Source organism: Triturus cristatus, chromosome 3_1 (assembly GCF_964204655.1).
Source record: "Triturus cristatus chromosome 3_1, aTriCri1.1, whole genome shotgun sequence".
NCBI lineage: Eukaryota > Metazoa > Chordata > Amphibia > Caudata > Salamandridae > Triturus > Triturus cristatus.
Window position 1 is genome coordinate 1,172,215,790 of NC_140583.1, and position 26,189 is coordinate 1,172,241,978.

At 44.1% G+C, this 26,189-nt stretch overlaps 1 protein-coding gene across 1 annotated transcript in view; it reads right to left on the reverse strand.

Moving 5' to 3' along the window:
• Positions 1-26,189, reverse strand: part of ROBO3 (roundabout guidance receptor 3) — a 1,168,980-nt gene that overhangs the window by 468,958 nt on the left and 673,833 nt on the right. Inside the window, exon 9 of the mRNA XM_085646102.1 lies at positions 1,635-1,840. Within this exon, the coding sequence (XP_085502228.1) occupies positions 1,635-1,840 (206 nt within the window). The remainder of the gene's footprint in view (positions 1-1,634; positions 1,841-26,189) is intronic.

Consider the following 26,189-nt stretch of genomic DNA (forward strand, 5'->3'; position numbering starts at 1 on the left):
GCTAATATTTCAATGGAAACCATAAACCCTCCTTCACTATGGACAATAAATCCTTTTTATTTACCTCAACCCCGGCTACTCATATTAATCTGTCACGAAAGAGAACTAGAAAGAGTAAAACAAAACTATAAACCTGTTCTAGCACTGACCGTGGTAGGGGTTGGTAAACCCAACGATGGTCTGTTAAAAGAGATGAAGGAGAAGAATCCTGATAGTTAAATGGCTCTGAGAACTGCTAACACGCCCACCACTTCTTTTATTTTGAAGGCGGTTGATACTTTTCAGATTTCATGAACATTTTTATCATACATGCATACTTTGTTAAGATGTCGCATTCTGGGTCCTAAATGGATATACTTAAGTGCATCTGATATCATATCTCTTTTATAACACAAATAGATTAAGTAACAGGTCATTTTGATGCAGTTCCTTTAAATTGTTCATTGTAATTTTTTGATTTTAAACAGTTTTTAAATCGACATACATTCAAACTGACACCGATATCGCTATAATTGTATTACTAGCTATTACCGCTTTACTCTTAATAAACGTATTAGGAAGGTGAGAATAACTAATGTCTCGCTTAAATTTCCATTTAAACGGCAACCAAATGTTTTTCAGGTCCGCTTGGTTTACCGCACCATATAGAACCAGTTTTAGGTCTGAAAGTACAAACATGAATGTACTTTTCATTAATGTTTTGACAACATTTGCAAATCCGGGCGGTCACAGGTATTTTTTTTATTATTTCATATTTTGTGAAATGTGGTAAGATTCCGTGAAGGTAGATGTCATGCTTCACGACTTGCTATTTTACCACTATTTTCATATTATTTTGACATCGCTCTTTTTAGCTACAGGCCCAACTTTAATTTCTTACTAGTCACCCCGCCTGGCAGCAAAAGTCCCAAGTTTGCATCTTTGCTGCTGAAGTACACAGGACAGCCGCCCATGCAGCTATCTATTTAGAAATGTCACTCTAGGATAAAAACACAAGGGGAGCTGTGGGTATGCATACATCGACAGTGAGTGCATGGAAACATTCTATGACATCATAATAGTAAAGCAGTAGCAATTTAAACATTTTGTTGTTTAGCAAAACACACTCATCTAGCAAAGAGTTTCCATAATGAAAGACATTTCTTTCTGCTTGAGAGTTCAGCAGTATGACGCAGTACTTGAAGTTTCACTCAGAAAGAAACTAGCTCATTGACCTTCTCAGTTAGTATGGTGGACTGGCAGCCTGGTGGTATTTGTGGGGCACAAATAAGATTTGGTCTTATCATGAAAAGAGAAACATCAGAATTTTCATTTCACCTTTCTGACCTATTCTGCAGGCCTCTTTGGTGAGGTACCCGTTAGGCGAGCTGCAGGACTCCTGATATATTGAATCTACATAATGTAGGCGCCATTTTAGGAGCGCTGTGAACCCAAAATGTTCTTCTTATATCCCGTCTTAGACACATTTACACACACCTAATAACATTTTTTTTTTTAATTACATGGGTGTCTGTTATACATCACCAAAGCAGCGACCCTAGGGTTCCGGAGGTAGTAGATGCTTTTACAATTGGGTCATTTCCATAAATCCCCTAATTTGAAAAGAAACTGAGTATATTGATAATGACTCTTACCTGTAGACTAGTGATCTGGAGTGTTCCGTTGTCTAGCATCCCAACTCTTGTGTCGCTGCCCACAATCCGTTGGCCATCCTTTAACCACTGAATACTTGGAAAGGGATTTCCTGTCACCTGACATTGAAGTTGCACTGCTGAGTCTTTAGGAACAGTCTGATTGTTTGGTCCACGGCGAATGATGGGAGGTATATTTTCAAATGAGGCTAAAAACAGGAAACTGGTCATTAATTTCAAACAGACTATTCATATGTTTTATTATATTTAGTGTATAGTATCAACTCATTTCCAGATCATCTGTGAACTGCTCTGGTACTGCTCATCTCATCCAACTGACACGTTGTTTTGGGGACTGGTCCTCTTTTGTGTTGGGCATAGTCTCCTTCTTCACACTACCAGCCATGCCTCCCAGCAAATGCCACCATAATCTATACAAAACGTGGGGGCCTCAATGCCACTACATGCCTCATGTCTTACACACCTCGTCTGCCTTTCAAGAAGTTTAGTAGCTACCCTCCTCTATCACTTCAACCATTATGTGAACCCTTTCACGAATCACTCGAGCTATTCTTCCCCACTCTTTTAAGTCTTCTGCAATTACTTTATTGTTAACTTCTTTCCTCTGTCCCCACCTGCATATCTCTTACCTCGTTTATTCGCACCATTCTCCCATCTGTGCATCATTATTCAGCCTCGCACACTTCTGAACCCCATTTTCATTATTCATATTTCAGACTCCCTTACGGAGTCTGAAATTCACACCTCTGACAAAGCTCTATAGATGCGGACTTGATTCCTGTGATATTTCAGCTATACTGCGCACTTCCCAACCCCAAAGTGTGTGATGTCTTTCTATATGTATCCAGCATCTAAATCGTCCCAGACCATCTTTTCATTTAAAATCATGCCTACCCTGTCTTTGTATGTATGTACGAAGGAACATATGGACAAATGCTTTTATTCATTAAGATGCAAACACACAAAATAAATAAACAAAATATTTGCATAGTGTGTCTATTCAATCCGAATATCCCATGAACATGAAGGAGATGATGCACAAAAGTATAATGGAGAATTTGTACAGTTTATAACTGCAAAAGTCACCTCTTTTCAAATATAAGGGTGTGGAGTTTAAATGGTCTTCATGACATTTGTAAATCTATGGCACTAAAGCATCTGTTGAACTGATGCATGTGGTGGTGAAGGCGAGAGCAGATACTTATAACTTAAGAATAGTTTGACACCACACACAGAACTATGGGCCATTTAGCATTTCTTAAAGGGCCCAATCGCAGTTTTGGCCCGCTAAGAAATGGTAACTGGCCTTTTCATGGGTACAAAGGGCCAGATGTACGAAGCAATTTACTGGTCCGTTTGCGACTGGTAAAATGCATTTTGCCACGTATAGAAAGCAAAATGCGACTCAGTAACTTGTTACCGAATCTCATTTGGCTTTTGTGATTCGGTATTAGAAAGGGGAATGTTTAGGGCATCCCTTCCTAATACCAAATAGCACTGGTATGTATGAATGTTATGGGACTGGGAATGCAGTCTCAAAATAATTGCAGTAACTAGCAACTTCAAGTTGATGGTAACCCATTTGCAAACGGGAAGGGGTCCCTAAGGAACCCTTTGCCCTCTGTGAATACCCACGGACCCCTGTCTACTCTTTAAAAATCAAAAGGTAGCTTTTTATTTTTATTTTTGAAATGTATCCCATTTTCCTTTAAGGAAAATGGGCTGCATTACAAGAAAAAACATTGCTTTATTTAAAAAGCAATTACATTGATGGTGGTCTGCTGACCCCGGCAGGCCACCATCCCTGTGATTGTAGCCATTCACAATGGGTCGCAAATTGTGACCTGCCTCATGAATATTGATGACCATTTCCGTCCTTCTGCGAATCGCTAATAGTGAATAATACACTGTTGTACATCGCAGTTTGCACATTTGCTAAAATTCGCTATTAGGAAATCACAAACAGGCGATTTAGTACATCTGGCCCAAAGCCCCAAAAACAGTTGCAATTTGGGATTTCTACCTGTTAGAAATCGTGAATTGCGACCGGGATTAAGGACTCGCAAATAGGCATTACTTATGTGCAATTCCTAAAGCACATGTACAAAGCATTTCCTAAATGTGAATTAGGCATTTAGGAAATGCTATTAACATCGTCTCAACGTCGATGTGAACCATGTGCACGATTAAAAAATGCATTTGAACATGCATTTTTTAATGTGACATGAAGTGCACATATGCCCCCAGGGCATATGTGCAGTTACATGTGCACTGTGTATTTCGGGGTGCCTTCATGGTAGCCTTATGGTTAGAGGAACCCTTGGGTTTGAATTTCCTAATTGCGATTTCCTATTTTTCCCAGCGTCAAGGTTGCACTATCAAAGCACCCTAAGCGGCACAAGTGCAGCCGGGTGCAGAGTGCTGAGGCCCATTGCGATCCACAATGTTGAGGGAGAAAAGCTCCTGGACTAAGATCAGGGCAAAAGGGGATCCGGTTTAGCACACCTGGTGCACACACGGCAGCACAGGGGCGGCTAGGTGCAGGGTGCTGTTTTGGTGTCGAGTGTCCAGTTGTTTTCAATGGGGATTGCAGGTTTTGATTTTTAGCTGCAGGCTCGGTCCAGGAAGTCTTCCAGGAGGAACCAACAGCTGGGCAGGTAAGCTGGAGGGCTCGGGGATGTAGGTGCACCTCGGATTTTCTTCTCCAAGGCGGCTGGATGCAGGGGTGCCTTTTGAGGTCGGATTTCACCTTACCGGGCCACTCGTGGTTGGTGGGTCTCTGTGCAGAGGCTGCAGGCGACGTCGGAGTCGTGGAGGGGTCAACCCACAGTGGACTCAGACTCTGGAGTGCTGGAGGACCTTGCTGGGACTGGTGGGCCACTCTGACTCGGACCATAGGCGTCGGGTGCAGTGTCTTTTTTGGCGGTTTCTTTTGAACAGAGCTACTGTTCACAGGAGATTCGGTCTTTGTTGAAGGTAGTCAGTCCTCCCAGGGGTTTTGGATGTCGCTGGCTGCAGGACAAGGCGACTTTTGGCACAGGATCTCTGGAAACTGTAGACGGGACAGCAGGGCTGGAGCCAAGTCAGTTGTTCTCTGCAGTCTCCTCTGCTGGGCATCTTCTTTCGCCATTCTTCTTTGTAGGTTGCAGGAATCTGTCAGCCTGGTTCAGGACCGCCCTCTAAATACTGTATTTAGGGGGCATTACTGACCTTAGGGTGACTACACCCTTGGTGTGCTCACCCTAGTGGGGGAGTGGGCACAATCCCTAACCCTGATTGGAGAGTGCCTGCCATCTGCAAGATGATGGGCACTGAAGAGTGGGCTTCACCTCGCCTCCCCCACCTGAGGGGTGGGGTTGGCAGAGGTGGGTACAACTCCTGGGCTGTTCTAATTTTCCCCGCCTGTCTTTACACCAAAAAGGAGGGGAAACAGGAAGGGAGCCTGCTCCTGATACCACCAGAGGCTGGGGTTGAGTTACAAAGGCAACAAGGCTTTTGAAGCTCCCCTGCCACAGATGGCTCTGCCTGACCAGGGGGAGGCTTGACCACCTCCACCCAGGAAAGGCGTTGTTTCTGGGCTCAGGGAGCGATGGCTCCCACCCCAGGGGACAGAAAACATGTCTCGGGTGGCAGGCTGGTGTTTACCAGTCAGGGAACCCACCAGAGGTTGGTCGTTTTTAAGGAAGCATCTCTAAGATGCCCTCTAAATGCATGGAATAATAAATTCCACACTGGCATCAGTGTGGGTTTATTAGTGTGAGAAGTTTGATACCAAACTTCCCAGAATTCAGTAAAGCCATTATGGTGCTGTGGAGTTCGTAAAGACAAGCTTCCAGACTATATACTCTTTATGGCTTTACTACTCTAGGGTGGCACAATATGTGCTGCAGCCCTTAGAGGCCTTCCCTGGTCACAGTGCCCTTGGTACCCATGGTACCTTTTACAAGGTACTTACATGTGGCCAGAGTGGTTCCAATTGGGTGTACAACAGTTCCGTTTTGGAAAAGAACACAGGCCCTGGGAACCTGATTAGCAGAGACACAGGGCACATCAGGTCAAAGTGCATCAGAAATCGGTCAAAAACTGGGGGAGTTACTGCAACAGAACCCCAGCTTCCTACAGTAGTATATGACCAAACTCCGACTGTCATCAAATAGAGACAATTTCCATTATCTTAGAGTAATTTTAAAGTTTATCTGGGTGTTGCATTAAAGTCTTTTCCTTCTTGTGATTCCACATATAGAGAACACGACTATGATAAAGCTTTTTTCTTGAAACAGACTCTCAATTCAGTGTTAGTGCATGGCAAACCACCTAATTTTATCCAATTCCAAACATACTACGGTATTTTTGTAGACCAGATATTTAATACATTCCACAAAGTTTGGGATTCTATGAAAGACTAGCATTTTATGCTCATGCAGATCTTCAGTGGAGCTGCAATCTATCTCACGCAGATCTTTAGGGATGCTGTAATCTATTCTTATATAACTAAAATGAAGCTGCTATTCTGTACATCTCAATTGGTGATGCATTCAATCTATGCATAGGTGAAGCTATGATATAATAATAATGCACACAACAGTGAAGCTGCAATCTGCTTTTCTACATCTTAAATGTAACTGTAATCTTATGTTTGTAGTCATGTTGTTGTCTATTATCATAAGCCATCAAAAGAGGTTTCGAGTCTCTCAGTCTCAACATGGGTAGCAGTTCACTCTTGCTCAGTGCTTCTCAAACTTTTAGAACCATCTCCCACTTTTTAGCATGATAGGTTTTCGTGACCCACCTAGCTTTAATGGACATGAGGTGGGCACTTTTTTTTAATGAAACATTGTGTGGTAGCACGCTATCATTTACAGACAGCATATTGTTCATTGAAATGATCACATTTGCACAGACATACAGTTTTACTGATAAAACTATATTGTACACACATGATAATGTGTGGAAATTGGGTTTCAGTGAATATTAATGATTTGTGCATCACCAAATAACGAGTCTTGAATTGTTTTGATTCTATTGAAATCTTTGTTTCATCGCACTGCAAAATTAAAAAACAATTCATTTTTGCTTTCGTAACTGCTGAATGTTTACAGTTCCTTTGCAGGTATTTAAATTTCTTATGTTTAACAAAATAATGACATCATACAGCCTTTCCTGTCACACCCCCTGCACCCCACCAAGACTGTCACATAATTCACTTTACTTTACTTTCTCTGACTATTAAGTGAGAGGAGTTTGTAAACACCAATCCTCATGTTAAACAAATAAACAGCAAATTTTTCAGTCTACAGAGCCTGACATTTGACTTCTATCTTTGAAGCGCAGCAAATGTGAGAAGAAAAACTACAGAATTTAGAGGCAGCTTTATATATTGCTTGGACTTTTACGACCCACCCGAAATCGGCTTGCGACCCACCAGTGGGTTCAGACCCACAGTTTGGGATACGTTTTGAATCATTAAGAATCATCAGTTGCTGTTTGCACCAGTGTTCATGGCCTTTTCTGAGACCCTGCCCTCCCCCTATAGCCTGCCTCCCCAGGCCTGGTCGACCGTATTATGAGCCCTCACTCACAAATCCAAAGATGGCAGACTGGTTCATTTCTCGACAGAGGATAAGACACACATACTGATGTCATACAAATGCTATGCATCTGCTGACCGTATTCAATATTTATTCAGGTATGGCAGCCGGAGGGTGGAGTATGGTGGTTAGGGTCCAGGGTACATATTGGATTGATCCCTATTTAGCAGTCAGCTTGGTTGACACTTTGTCTGCTTTGTTTCAGGTGTTAAACCTAGCTTCTCTCGTTGCTTTGAAATGAATATGGCCAGCGCAATCTGGAATTCTAACCCACAACCACTGTCTTGCTATCTAATTGCCTTCCAAATAAAAGAGCAATAATCTCACTTTTCTTTTAGTCCTGCTGAAATCACCTGCACTTTAAATAGGGTTGCCACAAGTGGCTAAAATAGAACTACAGCCCCGCAGAGATGCCAGTAAGTAGTGATTACGTGATCACAGAGGCACATTTATATATATTGAGGATAGTGACCAAACATATAGTTAGGTACGAGTTTCCACTGATAAGCGTTTTTTTGTCAATACCATTTCACAATGTTTGATGGATCTGCATGAAACTTTTCAAAAGATAAGCATTTCCGGTTTGGGTTCAGCATACCAAGTTTCAATTATGTAGATCAGTCAAGGGAGTGGGAATACAAGTTGGGAGGGGGGCAGAAAATAGCGTTTCACATTTTTACTCTCATTGGAAACGTTGCTCCCAACTACAGAAAATACAGCTGAAGAGGGTTATACTAAACATGGTATATAACTTGACCTGCCAAAAGTGCCTATGCTTGGTCTGGTGTAAATCCATTTATTAGTTTGTGAGGAATTAGTTTTACAAAATCCCTCCTGTTCTATTCAAATGTATTCAGGTTCTACATGGATATGCGGTCGGAGTTCTTATCCAACTCATCCTTAGCCTACTTAAGGAAAACTAGAGCAAAGACAAAGAAGTTCAGTAATAATGCATAAATGTAATAACTGAAGATTACTCTGAGCACATGTTGTATTGTGAATGTATTCAACAAAAAAGGGGGGGGGGAGAAAGATGTAGAAACTGTGTTCGCCCTCCTTGTAGATATGTATTCAAAAATAGAAAAAACCCAGCTGGGGGTTAGAAAACCCTCACCCACCAGGGTTGCCCCATGGTGGCATGTTTCATCATTGGGGTTCATCACGATCCGCTGCGTATCGAGGAGTGCTACAACCAAATGATTAGGCGGGAGCACTCAGAGATAGAGTCTATGATAAAGACATAGTGGAGTGGGAACAAAGTGCTGCTAGGTTAAAGATACCCGAGTAGTAGGGCTCTTGTTTTATTCGGGCCTCTGGTTGGTATGGTTAAAATCAGGGGTTGTGTTTGAAGGAGTAAAGTACAATGAGTCTTTTTTCTTCAGAACTGGTTGGTCTTAAATTTGCAGTCTACATGGATTGAATTTAGGCACAAAGGCCGAGGACAGCCTTGACAAAGTTGTGACTACAGGCCCCCTCCTCCCTGGCAAGACCATGATGCACTAGCTTGGTATCATAAATATACAGAATTACGTTACAGGTTACCGTATGTATGATAGGGGTATGCGCATGGCGTGCTATCTATTATGTTCCTATTAAAAGACTTTAAAGAGTGGTACCGATAGGAACTGTTTTTCCTATAGGTCCTGATGAAGAGCCAATAGGGGAAAGACTCGAAACAGGTTGACCGACTAGTTTTGAAGAAAGGAGACTTATTGTAGTCTACACCTTTAAACACAAGCCCTGATTTTAACCATACCGAACAGAGTCAGGAATAAAACAAGAGCCCTACTAGTCAGGTATTTTTAACCTAGCAGCACTTAGTTCCAACTCCCCTCACCTACACTGTCTTTATCATAGACTCTATCTCAGAGTGCTCCAGCGAAATCGTTTGGCTGTAGCACGCCACGATCTGCAGCGGATCGGGAAGAACCCCAATGATGAAGCATGCCACCTTGGTCGGTAAGGGTTTGCTAAGAAAAAAATGTTTTTCTAATCCTTTTAGATTACGGTGGAGAATTATTGCTAGTTTTTTGCTATTTTGCAAACTTCCCCTGGCTGGGTTTTTCTTTTTTTAATACGTATTGTGAAGGTAACAATCAAAGACATCTTTGTGCCCCTTCTAAAAAGAAGAAAACAGAAAAGTAAAAAAAATGCATTGAGACAGTAAAATAAAATACAGGAATTCCATGACAGTTTATAGCTCTGTGGAGTGGGGAAGGGGCTAACCGACATGCTGTGAGCATCTTGCAAGCTCTTCCTTCCTGACCCATGCTCCCATCATTAATCCTTCCTTCCCCTGGGCCATCTGCGGGCAGTGTCTGCTTGATCACACCCGGGGGCTGATAGGAACAATGCAGATGTCTTGGTTGCCTGGGTGCTTTACTGGAGAAGCAGCACTGTGATTGTGGCCTGTCCCGACCTCGTCACATGGACATGGGGCCGCCGTGGTAGGCTGCCTGAGCTGGGAGGAATGGCCCAGCCCACCATGAGGAGCTGGTGCGCAGCATTGCCCCGATCTGGGGCTCACTCCCGCCAGAGGTGGTGCAGAGCAGACTTGCAGCCTTGCTGTTCCTCTGCCTCCCTTGAGAGCCAAAGGATTTTATGGTGAGTCAAGCTTACTGTGGGATTCTTCACCAGGCACGGGAGGCTTGGATGTACCTCCCTGCCAGGCACTGCAGTCCTCCTGGTTCGAGGGTTTAAGCCTGAGTGCCTGAGGATCTTGGGGGACCTTTGGAGCTGCAGGGCACCGGTGGGCGGACACCAGACCGGGCCCTGTGTATCTGTGCCTGGGTGCTTTGCTGAAGGCAGGGCAGTGGACCGTGTGACCCCTTGCGCCATCTACAGCTGACAATTGACTTGAGGGGGGTGACTCCGGACGGTTGGGGCACTGCGGGCCCCCTCTGGAATGTCTGGACCTGGAGCACTGGTGCCATTCCTACCCATGATCCATCGAGTTAGACTTCCATTGGGCCCCCTAAAAAGCTGGCTGGTGGGCACTGGGCCTTGTGCTTTCCCCCTTTAAGAGAGGTCTGATGTATCCGACTTTGCTGGCTCTGGAAATAGGCTAGATTGTTCATTTTTGTGCCTAGTCGGGGGAGCTGTGAATGCCTGCAGTGGAGGAGGCACTGATCCTTTGATTGCTCACTTTGTGAAAACTTACTTCTGGCGCTGAGACTGCGACTATTCCCCTTTTTCACATGCACTCAGAGGGGTGTGCTGCATCCCTATCATACCTTGCTCATATCTCTCAACTCTACTTATCTCCCCACCACTTGTGGCTGCCTTTAGGACTAAAGTGCCACTGCTGCTTGCCCCTGGGTCGAACTACCAAGGACAGCAGCAACTCCCATGGTGCTACAAATTGATGTTCCTTGGGCACTGCCACATGGAGATAAAGTGGATGCTACCCTTACGGCCATTACCTTCACTAGAGAGGGGCCGAAGGCTAAGATCGACGCTGCGGTTGTGGAACTCAGTCTTCTTGGGATGATCACAGGAAAAAGATGGATCTCATACACACAGTGGAAACCGCTGTTGCGTATCTGGCATTTATGATGAAAGAACTCTCCTCTACATTGGGATAATAGGCTATCTGAGCATATTGAGGGTACCACGATGGTCTCTTTTCTTGAAGACTGTTTTCAGGAGATGGTGGTCCAGAGGGCTTGTCTAAATTCTACGCACTGGAACGTGCACAAAGGGTTCCCTCCTGGCCCCCTGAGCTAGGCACACCACCATGACCTGTGAGGGCCCTGCTTCTTCATTATTAAGATCATGTTTTTGTTGCAGCAGGCTCATGCCAGGTGCCTTTTCCAGGTGGAAATTGCGAGGGTTTCCATCTACCTGGACTTCACAGCAGCTGCCCAGAAACTTAGGGCCTCTTATTTGTCCCTCAAACGAGTGCTGGCCATCGCGTATGCTCTACTTTTTCCTGCCAGGCTACATGTGCAACATAACAATATGGCTGTATTCTTTGATTCATACACTGCAGCCTGGGAGTGGCTAGATGTGCAGCCCTGCTCACCTTGGTCGAACCCCCAGAGAGATGCATCAGTGGCACAAAGGGGCAGGCGCCTCTGTGTGCAGAGGAACAGAACAGTGATCCCTACACATCAGCAGACCCAGGCAGACAGAGACCGAGCGCTTGCCACTGCTGCACAGGTGGGGCACCATGGGGTATACTTAGAGAGTAAGAATTCCTTGGGCAAGGAGTATAGCTCTGGAATGGACAGTGTCCTTGGCTCAGATTTAAGTGGTAACCTATCCAAGGTGACTCCTGGGTCCGTGAACGAGATAATATGAGATCCTGCATCTTAGTACGGCCAGCAGAGTGCCAGGTTACTGATGCCTGCATATCTACTTGGTGGATCCACACACTACCATGGCAACCTCTTTAACTTTTTACCCTCCCTATGCCCTTCTACTATGAGGGCCTTGGGGGAGGCAGGGGGTGCTCCGACTTCTTTATCTTCACCACTTCACTCCTGAAAATGCTCACCCCCCCCAACCCAAAGTGTTGGTCATGTCAAGCCCACTTGAGGAGTGTTGACCCTATGGTTGTGCATTGTTTGGAGGGAGCGCCGCGGCACAAATGTCCTGGGGGCTCAGTTGGGGGTTGTTGCTGTCACCTTTGACATGGGTTTTAGTAGTTGATGTTTATTTGTCATGCACTGGGGGACTGTGTTTGCTTGCCTTATATGTGTGTCCTGCTCATGGAGGGAGGTGTTCGGCCCGTACGGGGAGAGCCACACTTCCTGACTTTAACCCTGTTGTCTAACCCACCTTATACACTCGGGGTGATTACTTGGAACATGTGGACCTCAATTCCCCTGGTAGAAGATAAAAGGTCCAAGGTATCTTAAGAGGAAAAGGGCCCATACTGCCTTCTTCCAGGAAACTCATTTGACTAGGGGAGAGGGACTGGCGCTGCACAGACATTGGAGGGGCAAAGTGTTCACTATTGATTATTCGGTCTACGCCAGAGGAGAACTGATCTGGATACTGCCTGGATCTCCATTTCTCCCTCAGGTGGATCTCTTCGACTTAGAGGGTCGATATGTGATCCTAGCTGGCAGACTCAACGGGGTGGACATGGCTTTGCTGAACACGTATGCCCCTAACACAGGGCAGTCAGGCTTCCTATCTCACCTGACACCCATCCGCTTCCGGACAAGGCCCAGAGCTCTTATCCGATCCAGAAAACTTAACGTCTCAATACTGGATGATCCAGTTTTTAGGGCCGATGAGCGGAATACAATTAGTAACTATTTCAGGGAAAACACAGGAATAGCCTCCTCTTTCCTGTCTGAATGGGAGACCTTTAAGCTGGTCGTCCATGGCCACGGTATTTTTACGGTGGTTGTGACGCAAGCCCTGCTCTACGCCAAGAGCATTGTTTGCAAACTTTGAAACTACAAGCTGCTGGTGAGTGAAACTCGTTGAACTAGAGGTCAGTGTGGGGAAGTTTGAGTTGGTTAGCCACACCTGCAACCTGCCCGGCCTATCCCACTCCGCATGCACTCTTGTGAGATCACCTCGATAATCAGATAAACAATGGTCCCAGGTCCTGCAGTTGCGCAACACTAATGGCAAATTGACATATAATCAGGAAGAAATTAACACGACTCTCAGGTCCTACTATTCCAACCTCCACAATTGCTCCAGAGAGGTCTCTCCCCAACCCCTGCATGATTACATATTGGTGGCATTCCTGAAGCATCTACCACCAGAATTAGTTGAGCCATTATGAGACTAAATTACAATTCAGGAGGTGAGAGGGGCTATTAAAACCCTTGCCAGGGGCAAGACGCAGGGCTCTGATGGCCTACCTTTAGAATTTTACATGTTTTACTTATTTATTTATTTATTTGAGAGTTTTATATAGAGCTGGCCAGACCCGAAGGTATTGGAGTGCTTTACAACATTAGTTGTGAGGAAATCTCACAATATAACAGTAGAGTGCACATTGGCTCAAGACGAATCGGAAGTCTCAGAGCGCTGTACAACGTTAGCAAGGAAGTCACATAATATATCATTAATATACACATTGACTCGTGACAAGATCCTTTCAGGGAGGGGAGGGATAGGGGAATGAGTCGGGAGGTGGGTGAGATAGAAGTCTTAAAGTCAAAGTGGCTGAGTGCTGCAATGGGCAAGATTCTGCAATTAGGCGACAGCTATCCATTCGGAAGAGATCGGTTGAGGAATAGGTCTTTGAGCTACCTTTTGAATTTTACAAAGGAGGGGGTAGTCCTAATATGGACTAGGATGGAGTTCCAGATTTTGGGTGCATTTCCTGAGAAGGATTGAGATGAGGTTTTTTGTTTGCGAGTTTTTGGAGGGATGAGGAGTAGAGTGTTGGTACTCCTGAGGTTCCTTGTCTGACCAGCTGTCTTGAGTTTTGAGGCCAGGTAGGCGGGTTTCCCAGTGTGCAGAGCTTTGTGTGTGAGACAAGCAGTTCTGAATTTGGCACACATTTCCATTGGGAGCCATTTTAGCTCTCTGAGTGCGGCGAGATGTGTTCATATTTTTTTACTCCAGTGACCATTATGGCTGCTGCATTAAGAGTTGATTTGAGGGGAGTTAAGTGAGATTTTACTTTCCTGTGAGGGTTGCATTCCTGTAGTCCAGTCTGGACAACACCAGGGATTGAGTAGCTAGTTTGAGGTCGTTGGGCGGTATGAAGGGTTTTATTTTGTTGAGTAGTTTAAGGTTGAGGAAGTCGCTCTTTGCGGTGTTCTTGATGTGTTTAGCCATGTCTAGTTTTGGGTCCAGAGTGATTCCCAGCGATTTTACGGAATCGGCCAAGGTGAGATTGCAGTTGAGCGCATCAATGGCTTTTAGCCATTCTGTGATTTGGGGATTCTGTTACTTATTGGCAATGAGGAGAATTTCTGTCTTGTCTTGGTTGAGTTTCAGGTGGTTGAGTGATAGCCAGTGTTGGGCTTCCCTCAGAGTGTTGTTTAGTCTTTGTCATCAATGGAGGAGATTTCGAGATAGATTTGGGTATCGTCCGCATAGAGGTGGAAGGGGATGTTGGGTTTTTTAAAGTATGGAGGTGAGGGGTTCCATGTAGATGTTGAAAAGTTGAGGGGAAAGAACTGATCCTTGGGAGACACCGCTTGTGACAGGGAGTGTGCCAGGCGTAAAGTTTTTGATTTTTATTCCTTGGGTGCGGTTTTGTAGAAAAGAGGTGAACCACTGTAGGACAATCTCCTCCGCTCCTACCCTTTCTTGAAGTACCTTAATGAGTAGTTTGTGGTCAACCGTGTCGAAGGCTGCCGATAGGTCCAGGAGTATGAGTAGACAGCATTGGTCCTCATCAAGAGATTTGTTGATATCATCAATGACATTCAGGATCGCTGTCTCTGTGCTGCAACCTTTTCTGAAACCTGATTGGTAAGGGTCTAGAAGGTTACTGCTGTCCATGTGTTGAGTGAGTTGGAGGAGAGCACATCTTTCCAGGATTTTCGCTAACAGAGGGAGATTGGAGACGGGTCTGAAGTTATTAAGATCATTTGTGTCGGAGCCCGTTTTTTTTTAGTAATGGTGTGACTTGGCCGATTTTGAGACAATCGGGCATGACTCCGGTTTTCAGGGAGTTAATTATAATCTTGGTCCAGAGCGGGACTAGAGTGAGTTTGAGCTTTTTGGCCAGTTGCGCAGGAATGGAGTCCGAGATGTGTGATGAGGGATTGGAGCTGGAAATCATTTTGACAATCTCTGCTCGGAGATGGGGTTGAAGGATTTCCAGTTGTTTGGGGGGAGCTTGGGTGTGATATCTTCTGTCTCTAGGGGCGAGCTTCTGTGGGGGGGACTGTGGTGATCGACCAAGAAGAGCTCAATCTTGGTGATTTTATCGTTGAAGAAATTGGCAAAGTTATCACTTGGTCTTTGGAGGCCTGAACTGAGGATGTAGGGGGCTTGGAAGTTTGTTGCCTAATGAGATTGAAGAGTTCTTTGGGCCTGTTTTTTGCATTGTCTAGAGCATGCAAAAGAAGGAAGATTTTTCATTCTTGTGTTTTTTATATTTCCTGCTTACTAATTTGAGTCGATCAAGGAGGATTGTGGACGGGTTGTTCTGCCAGAGTCTTTCTGCAGCTCTTAGCAGTCTTCTTTTGGAGTTTATGTCTGAGTTGAACCAAGATCTCGATGGAGTGTTCCTGACTCTTTTTTGTTTCAAGGGGGCTATTTGGTCCAGAATAGAAGTCATGGTTGTATTGTAGAGTGAGGTGAGGTGAGTTCAGTTGTGGAGGTCGTCTGTGCTGATGGGAAGGAGTAAGCTTACCCTTTCCTCCAAGTCGGCAAGGGGAATCTGACTTAGATTTCTCGCCCAGAGGGGGGGTTCTTGCGTACGGGGCAGGCAGTGAGTCGTGTGGTTGATATGGAAAAGAATGATATGGTGGTAGGACTAGTCAACAGGCATGATGTGGTCAATAGTGACAGTATCTGCTTGAGCAATAATGGCATCTAGGATTGAGCCTCTGTTATGGGTTTGCTCTGTGCACTGTTGGGTAAGGTTGTTGTGTAGAAGTTCATTCAAGGTTTGGATCAATGAGTTGTTTTCCTCATTCCAGTGTAGGTTGAGGTCACCTAGAATTATGTTGTTGGAGTCCCGGAGTGAGCAGTGAGCTATCAGGTCGGAAAGGTGTTCTCCGAATGAGGTGGTGGTGCCTGGCGGATGGTAGAGGAGATGGCAGAACAGTGTTTTACCTGGATGCACACACACAAACACCCACACTCACAACCCTGTATAACACTTCTCGAGCTGAAGGCAAATGCCCTCAGACAATGTGAGAGGCGCTCTTAGTACCTCTTCTTAAGAAGGTCAAAGATGACTCCCTAGTTACCTCCTATATGCCTCTCTCTATATTAAATGTGGACTATAAAAGTCTTAGCAAAATCTTGGTAGTACACCTGCTGCTCCACCTGAGCGCACTTCTCCAAAATGGCTCAACAGGTTTCATGCCCAAATGTAGCACAATCCCCAGTATTCTTCAGCTGCTTCAAGTCATCCACACTCCCCTCCTAGCCTGAGGCGCTCGTACTCACCATTGACACGGAGAAGGGCCTGATTCTCTGCAATGAGACTTTCTCATTACCACAATGGTCAATATGGTGTTGGGCAGCAGGTTCCTGGCAGGACATGTCATCTCTTTACCACCTCATGGTCCACGTCCACCTCTGGGGTATCATACCAGCCCTCTCCAGGGTTGAGTGTGGCACCCGGCAGGGCAGCCCACTATACCTGGTGCCCTGCGTACTAGCCGTGGAACCACTAACACTTACACTTCAGACTGGCGATCCCTATCATGGAAGACAAAATTAATGATTCTCCTTTGCATTTTTCCCAGTATCCGGATGACCTATTGCTATATCGGCTAGGCAAAAGATTGGATGTCCGGGGCACGATCTGTTCACCAGGGAGGTTTGGCCATTTATCCAGGGCTACAGGTAATTTGGGATAAATCCAACACATTCCCGCTCCATGCCCCGACACAGATGGTGGTTTCTGATGATGGGGTGGGGTTTTTTCGTTGGGAGCCGCTCACTTTCCGCTACCTGGGAGTCCACATATACCACACATTGGCTGATAAATTAGAGCGCAATCTCCGAACAGCAATGTCCTCCCTCCGTGCCTTCATAAATTTCTGCTTGACCTTCCAGGTCATGGGACGAACTGCACTGTTGATGATGGCCCTTTTACTCCAACTGCTCTTTTATTTTGCTGCACTCCCTATTAGTTTGCCTAAGTCAATTTTTCACGAGATGGACAGATTATTGACTTTCATAATATGGGGCACTGGCCGCCGCAGACTGGCATTGTCCAAATTGCAGCTTCTCACAGTCAGCAGAGGCTTAGCAGTCCCTGACTTAGAACTGTATTACCTGGCGGTTCATCTGAAATGGGCAGCATACACGCGTCAATGCAGATGGGAGAATATTGCACCAGTGGCAGGCATTCTCCCCACTGGTCCCACATTACTGTCCTTATGAATACTTCCCCATGCTCATAGACATTCTATTGATGGTGGATTGCTCATGGACACGCTGCAATAAATTTGCCAAAGGGCAGTGTAGTGGACACAAACAAAGGTCCCCTATGTGAGGGACCTTCTGTTATCACTGGTATTGCAGATCCTGCACGTGGGTGATTGGGCATGGATCCAAGAGTGGGTGGAGGGGTACGCATACGATGGGAGACTCCAAGGCTTTGCTGACCTGGTTGACAAATATGAATTACCCCTCTCCAGCATCTTACCGTACAGGACCTTGGAGGTGTGCTGTGTGGGATGTGGGGACAGGATGGATGGGAACATATGGAGCACTAGCATTAACTTGTACCACCTCTGGACAGTCGCATGTGATCGTGCTCCTTTACAATGCTTTATAGATGCAAACAATGAATACACTACCTGCACTATGGAACAGATGGGCCGCCGAACTCAGTGCACATCTCAGACAAGAACTGCCAGTGCATTTTAAAGTAGACCCCTCACACTTCACGCAATGACTGGTTCACCTGATTCAGGTATACTTCCTCTATAGGGCATACATATACCTGAAATGTGTTAATCTCATGGCCCCAGGAATAGAGGAACCCTGCCCCAGAGGAGGTTGAAGCAGATTTTTACCACATCGTTTGGGCCTGTGCTGCCCTGATGCGCTACTGAGAAACAGTGATCCAGTACATTAATCTTGCCACAGGGCGTAGTATAGCACTGCTCCCATTGTTCTGTCTGCTGGGCCTCTTCCCCAAGTCTAAAATTAACAGAATCTCCTCAAGGTTTGTGAACCTGGCTCTGGTTTTACCATGACGCCAGATAACACCTTACTGGAAATCACCCAAGATCCCATGCTTCAGGGGTGGAGCAGAGAACTTTGCAAATTGGCCCCATGTGCGGGAGCCCTACTGAGGACTAAAGGGCAAAATGGATTGCCTAGTCTGGATCATGCCAAGGCTTGAGACTGGATTCTCAGAGACTGTCCCAGAATAAATCATACAGGACACTTGATCCTGCTATCTAAGAGTGAGTCCTGCAGGGAGGACTAGGCCTACTCCTTTCAGGGCCCTACCGTTTCCACGGGGGTCTCCCTCACCCGAAGCAACACGCCAGCGTTGCGAGGTGGGCCCCCTCTACGTTGCCTTGCCTCTTCCTATTTTTTCCCTATGGGGGATCCGAGCTCTGATACTGCTTATGACTCCACCCAGTGTGAAATAGTTCTTTGGATCTTGATTTATTCACTTTACTTGAATGATGCATACATGCGCCCTCACACCTAGCTCAACATTATATATGTGCGACACCAGAACTTATCCTTAGGTCAGGACAAGCCTACATGAGTAAAACTATGTGTTGGGGCTATGGAACTATTATTTGGGGAGTGGGCTTATTTACAATGTACTGTACTCTAATTCTATCAATGTGCTGCTTCATGATATCAGCTGTATATGCTCTGTAGTATATTGCCTTCACCTTAATGAAATGTGTTTAAAAACAAAAAAGCAGCTTGAAGCTGTGTGCAGTTACTTAGCTAAATCCCAGTCGAAGAGAGGGAACCCAATTCTGGACCGAGTGGGTGGTAGACTCTTGAACTGCTACTGCCTCTGTCAACCCTATTATGCTTGACTGTGTATGAGGCATGTTGCTTCTTGGGCTGACCCTGTTCTGTGTATGTTTGAGAAAAGGTTGGGCGACTGCTTGTGCTGCTCTCTGTTCGGGAGTGAATCTTACACTGTTGCTGTCTCTGCTGTATCTCTCCTGTGTTTATTAGAGAGAAGCTTACACTGCTTCCTGCTCTCTGCCGTTCTCTCTGTTAGGCCAGCTAATCGCACTCTTCTTTAGTCACAACTGAACCTGCTGCATGAGTGAGTTCTGCTAAATCTGTGCTTCATGAATGTGACACACTTTTGTATTGCTATTGCTTGGGTCAAGCCTTCTGTGCCCCACATAAGGGAAGCTTGCAAGCAAGTCAGTACCTTTGTTGATCCCATTCTGTGTGTGAAGCAAACTTACTTTGATGCTGCCCATGCTGAGCTTCCTCTTTGCTTGTAGAGTAAAGCTTGCACTTCTGCCATCAGAAAATTTGCAATTATTATCGTTTTTTTTTTAGAAAAACAGTGAATTGCATTCATTTTTTTCACTTTTATTTTTGGGATAGGGATTGAACAAACACAAAGACACCTGGAAACATCATGTGTGCATTGATGTATTCTACTGGTGACCTTACAAAGCTACATGTAAAACATAAACCATTTATTTGACTACTTGCTGTCAAATGTACAATTTATCCCTAGGTTTTCATCCAAAAAACATCATGTCTTACCATCCTTGTGAGGCAGGCATTTGGCTGGTTCTCTGCACAGGTGTGGTAAATATATGGCACTGGTGTATTCTAAGTGGCAGTTAAAGTTTCAAAATTCAACAGCTGCCACAGTTCTATGATGCAACATAGTCTTCAGGTATCTCTTTGCTCTAGTGCAAGACCGATTGGCTTTGACAATTCCTGGTAAATAAATGTTTCAAAGTGCTGTTGCTTAATTATATGGTAGCACCCTTCACAGTGTGTGCACTTTGCACATAACATTGTGGTACAGTCTGCGGTCTTAATTGGAGTTCAGGGACATCCAAGAACGGCCCATCTGACAGGCAAAGACTTACAACTTTTCCCATCACTTAAACATCATCATTTATGACGACTGGACAGCTGAGGCAAACAAAAGTCAATAAATATAACTTATGCATCCAGGCAGATTTATTTCCAGCAGTCACACTGGATAATGATATTTATTTTATAAAAGAAGAGATCAAATAAATAGGGATCCAGTGGATAGACAAAGCTTGTGTATGGTGGAAAGGTCAAGTGGTGTAATTGGACATTTAAAATAACTTGACCAAGTATGACGTAAGCTTGCATTTGATACCTATTTTGCAATTAGCATGCACAGTTATAATTTGGACTATTCACTCAGCTGACAAAAAGAGTGCATCCTATTGTTTTCCTACATAATTACCAACAGCAGAACAAGGCTGCAAACCTGATTTAATTTAATCCCAGCTCCCTGATATACCTCCCTAAAACAATTGCTGTCCAGAGGTTTTCACTTTTGATTTTTGTTTTAGGATCATTAGAGAAGTAATTTAGCTTGGGCAGACATTGCTAATCTGGGCTAAATTTTTCTCGATGACATTTTAAGAAATGGCGGATGAGTTGCAGTGATGATGTAATATTTCAGGAAACGTGAGACCTTTATACTTCATTTTGGTGTCAAAACATACGTAGTCAAGTAGTCTTATAGAGAAAGAAAATAACTCTTCAGAGCAACCCTGCCGCCATTTTCCAAAATGGCAACTATAATAGAGGAAGAAGATACATACATAGAAATGGAACAAATAATAATGGTTTTTAATCCTTTTATGTATACACCAAACAATGTTTATGATCTGAATACGAAAAAAATAATGTTTATCATTCCTGTTTAGACATTTTCATAGTTCACTTTATTTGTTTTGGCAATCGCTTGTGCTACATTTGCAGAATGTTGAATATCTGAGAAGAGCATATCAAGAGGGGCATATTTTTGTAGCACAGGTTTTCCAAGTACATGTACATGTCAGTTCAGAGGGTAGAGGCTTTAGACATTTTGTAGGTTTTAGCACCTCATCAATATCTTACCAACCAAATTCACACAAATCTTTCTATACATATGCATGACCCAAAACATTTACACATTTTCTGATCAAGTAGAACGCTCTTTTAATGTGTACATGCACAGAATATGACATAGGTGGAAGGTCACTTACCGGGACTGATCTCATGAACTCACTGTATTAAAATCGTCAAATGTGTGTGACGGAGCAGGTAAAACAAAATTTTATATACCTCCTCTATTTTGAACGAAATAAATTACGGAATCATTCTAAGTATTAACTCGTACTAATTAGTTGAAGTGAGATGACTAACCAACTTTTACACCTTGATAAACACGAGATACACGTGGGACTAAAATGCAAACTGCATGGCAAAAAATTAAAATAATTAACTGTGGTACGCATGTATTAAGGAAAATTTGTGGGTCAACTTGAAAAAGCATAATAATAATAATAAAAGTGGAAAGAAGGGATGGTTTGACCATGAATGTACCATGGCACATTCTAAACTTAAATTGGCATTGAACGGGCATGTCAGAGATAAGAAGAAGATTAGGGAACTTCGGAAAGCTTATAAACTGGCAACTAAGAATAGGAGGGCCAGAATTAGAAGGGAAGCATGGGAGGATTTACTAGATGCTTCAGAGCAGAGAGATATGACAGCCTTTTGGAGGGCAGTCAATGCACCATACTTTAAAGACGACACTAAGGCGCGGATTGAGATCGCTATTGATGAGGATACATGGGTAAGTTATTTTGAGTCCCTTTATAGTCCTGTTGCCCCTTCGAGTGAACTGAAAAAGCAGGACATGCCCATGATGACTACAAACTTTAAGAGCTTGAATCTCTCTTTCACTCTGTCCGAGGTACTGAAGGGTATTGGCTTGAGTCAGGGGGGTAAGGCACCGGGCCCAGATGGTGTACCGGTTGACGTGTTTAAAAATAACTTAACATTATGGGCCCCCCTATTAACTAGATTCCTAATACCTGGTACGAATCAATAATAGTACCTATTTATAAAAAAGGGTGACAGGGCAAGCTGTAAATGTTATCGACCTATATCCCTACTCGATTCAACTGTTAAAATTGTGGGTAGGGTTATTCTAGATAGGTTGCAGTCATGGGCAGACGAGCATAAAATTATCAGTGACCTGCAATATGGTTTTAGAGCAGGGGTAGGGACTGTAGATCAAGGTCTGAACCTATCAATCTTATTGGAAAAGTATACTAAGGCCAAGGGTGGCAGACTGTTTTTAACTTTTGTGGACTTAACTTCCGCCTTTGACTGTGTTAATCACAGTAAACTATGGGTAATTTTAACACGATTGGGAGTTGAGGACAGTATTATTAGTTTTTTAAGGGAATTGTATAATGGGGCTAGGGCCACAATTAGATATGGTATAAAAGGTGAATGTACTAGAATGTTTAATATTGCAAGGGGAGTAAGACAAGGTTGTGTCCTTGCCCCGTTTTTATTTTTGATTTATATTAATAAACTTGAGAATACCCTGTTGAGGGATTGTATAGACATGCCTACGGCATCACAACGTCACATTCCAACATTAATTCACGCTGATGATACTGTTTTGATGGCAAGGACTCCCATTGCTATGCAAACCATGATTACCTCCTTTTGCACTTTTATGAGCAGTTTGGATCTAAAGGTAAACTGTTCTAAAACCTTTTCCATGAATTGCGGCACCAAAACAAAACAGAGGAAAAAAGTTATGTTTATAGACTCTAAACCATTAGATTATATTTCTACCTTTTCTTATTTAGGAATTTTGTTCGACTGCTCAGGACAGTGGAACGAGGCAGTTAAGGTGCGGAATATGTTATTTACTAAGTCTATAATGGCCCTTAAACTCATCAGTAAAAAGATGGGCAAGAAACCAGTTAATGAGTTATTACGTATTTATAAAACTAGCTGTGTGGCTGTGGCAATTTATGGTGCGGGAATATGGGGCATCTCGAACATAACTAATTTACAGCTGACAGAAAATAGATTCTTGAAATTTCTCTTGACTACGCCAGAAAGCACCTTCACTTATAATGTCCACGCTGAGCTCGGTATATTATATATCGAGGAAATTATTAGAATCCAGCCTGTCCTTTTGTGGTACAGGGTATGGACTGTAAAGGAGTGTCATTTGAATCGCCTTATATTGAGGGATGTACTAAAATTGGAGGGTGCGCATCGAGTGAAATGGCTGAGGTACATTAAAAGTTTTTGTGACTTTATTGATCATCCAGAATTTTATCCTGACCTTGAGTCTATGACGATGATCACAAGGAAAGATTTGAAAAGTCTATGTATTATGTATCTTGTAAAATTAAGAGAATATACTGAACTACCAAAAAAAACAGTGATTTCCCATCAATTGACTCTAATCTCGCAGGCCATTCAACCATATTTAACCCTGAGGCTGACGGAGCATGAAAAGTTCCTACTAATACGTTTTAGACTGGGGTTCATTTTTAGGTCTGTGAGTCTTCCTGTTATTAATGACTGGACAGCCGGAATAAGCAAATGCCCATACGACAACATATCTACCCAATCGGATATTCATATTTTTAATTTCTGTAAATATTATTCCATACCCAGGGAAAGGTGGATTAAGCCAATTTTAAAGTATTTGAATCTCAGACAGTGCCGACCTGCTTTTCTGATTATTAGGAAACTTGAAGATATATTTACGGTGGTATCTGTCTCTGCATTTTTTAGAAATGTTTTTTACTTGAGAAAATCAATTGTGTTTTAATGATTTGAGCTTATGTGCTTTTAAATATTTATATTTATTTACATCCTTGAAATCGCCTGAAATGTGTAATACTATGTTGTACTATGTTGTATGTACTTTTATTATGGTTATCATAGTTTTATAACCGAATAAAGTCTTTGAACTGAACTGTGGTACGCAAACTAACCTAAGAATGTGGTGAAATAGAGAATTGCACGATTCATGTTGCTTTTGGGATGGTTTGTGCTTCCAGTGCTGCAGAATGGTGAGTATTATTGCTTTAAATGTTGCTACAAGCTAGGAAACTACTAATATATATTGGGATTAGAGTGGGATTAAACATTAGAAGAACAAATGTTACTTACCTGTAAACTGTGGTTCTCCAGTATTGGTGTCTTTCATAGATTCACATGCTTGAATATTCCCCGTCGTCGAAGTGGGAGTCCCACGGTATATAAAAAGCAATAAGTGTCATGTATATACATAAACATACATAACCACATAATAGCATATACATATCCAAATAAACTTTGTATACATTTCAGAACTAGCATATTAAGTGAAAAAAACCATAGGATAGTATTGACACATAGGAAAGCATTGAGAAAAAGAATCACTTTACTGACATATCCATGTCGTTTTATAGTCCAAACTCCAGCCAATCAGGCACAAGCACCCTCTAGAACCTTCTCCTCAGAGGCTCAGTCCCTCAGATTTTCGTAGCACAAGAGTGACAAAAGAGCCGAAAGAGGAGAAGAGAGCCTCTGAGGGGAGGAGGGTGGGTCGCATGTGAATCTATGAAAGACACCAATACTGGAGAACCACAGTTTACAGGTAAGTAACATTTGTTCTTCTCCAGTATTTGGGGTGTCTTTCATAGATTCACATGCTTGAATAGAATAGTGAGCAGTAAGCAGCAGCCGGCTGACAAAGCCGTAATAATATTGCATGAAATACAATGACAATGTTTTTAATATGCAATTAAGAATTCCCAAGGAGGAGGGAAGTAGCAGAGGTTCACCTTATTTAAACAGATTCCGTAGAACTGCTTGTCCCACAGCCGTGTCCGCTTCATTAATCGATTCCAGGCAGTAGTGCTTCGTGAACGTGTACCTGCTGGACCACGTAGCTGCCCGGCAAATCTGATGGATGGGTTCACCAGCGAACAGGGCAGTGGAAGAAGACATGGCTCTTGTTGAATTCGCCCTTACTCCAGAAGAAAGAGGCTTGCCAGCCCTTTGATGGCAAAAGGAGATTGCCGAAGAAAACCAACGGGCAATCGTGGGCTTGGTAACCGACTGTCCTTTACAAGTGCGTCCGTATGCCACAAATAGCTGATCCGATTTGCGGAAGGATTGTGTTCTGCTAATGTAAAATTTCAGACATCTCTTCAAGTCCAGAGAGTGTAAACTCTGCTCCGCCGGGGACTGCGGATGCGGGAAAAAGGTTTTTAAGATTACTGGTTCATTGAGATGGAAATCGGATGGCACTTTAGGCATGAAAGCCGGATTATTGCGGAGAATAACACAGTCCGATCTGAATTGAAGAAACGGAGGTTGTACTGTAAAGGCGTGGATGTCACTGACCCTGCGGGAGGAAGTCAGAGCAAGGAGGAGGGCCACTTTCCAAGTTAAGAATTTGAAATCCGCCGAGTGGATTGGCTCAAAGGGCGCCTTCATGAGCTGAGCCAATACAATGTTCAGACGCCACGTGGGTGGAGGTCGCCGAATGGGCGGGAACATTCGGAAGAGGCCCTTGAAAAACTGCTGTATTACTCTAGATGAATAGAGAGACGACGAGCCATCCTGTCGAAAGCAAGATATTGCCGCTAGAAAGAACTTCAAGGTTGAGTGTGACAGCCCAGACTGCGCTAACTGCAGGAAGAACGGCAGAATGTGTTCCGGGGAGGCGTGCACTGGATGAATGTGAGCGGACGCACTCCAAAGACAAAATTGCTTCCATTTTAGCTTATAAGTCTTCACTGTGGAGGGCGCCCTTGCCCTAGCTAATACCTCCCTGCAGGCTGGCGGAATGTTCAAATGAGCAAATTCAAGGTGCTCAGGTTCCAAGCTGACAAGCTGAGTGAACTGGGGTTCGGATGGCATATCCGTCCTTTGTTCATCGCTAGCAGATCCGGCCTCGGGAGAAGAAGGATGGGTTTGCATTGGGAGAGGAGGAGCAACTCCGAAAACCATGCCTGCCGAGGCCACCATGGAGCTATGAGGAGTATCTGGCACGGTTGTTGCCGCATCTTCCGCAACACTCGAGGAATCAGAGGGATCGGCGGAAAAGCGTACGCAAATATCCTGTACCAATTTATCGAAAGGGCATTTCCACACGATCCTTTGTGGGGAAACCAGCTTGCGTAGGACTGGCATTTGGAATTCTGAGGGGTTGCAAACAGGTCTATACTCGGGCGACCCCAACGGCCGAAGACAAAGTCCAGAGTCGGCTGATGTAACTCCCACTCGTGGGTCGATGACGTTGACCGACTGAGTGCATTCGCCAGAGTATTGGAAGTGCCGGGCAGATGGACTGCCTGGAGAGTAATCTGAT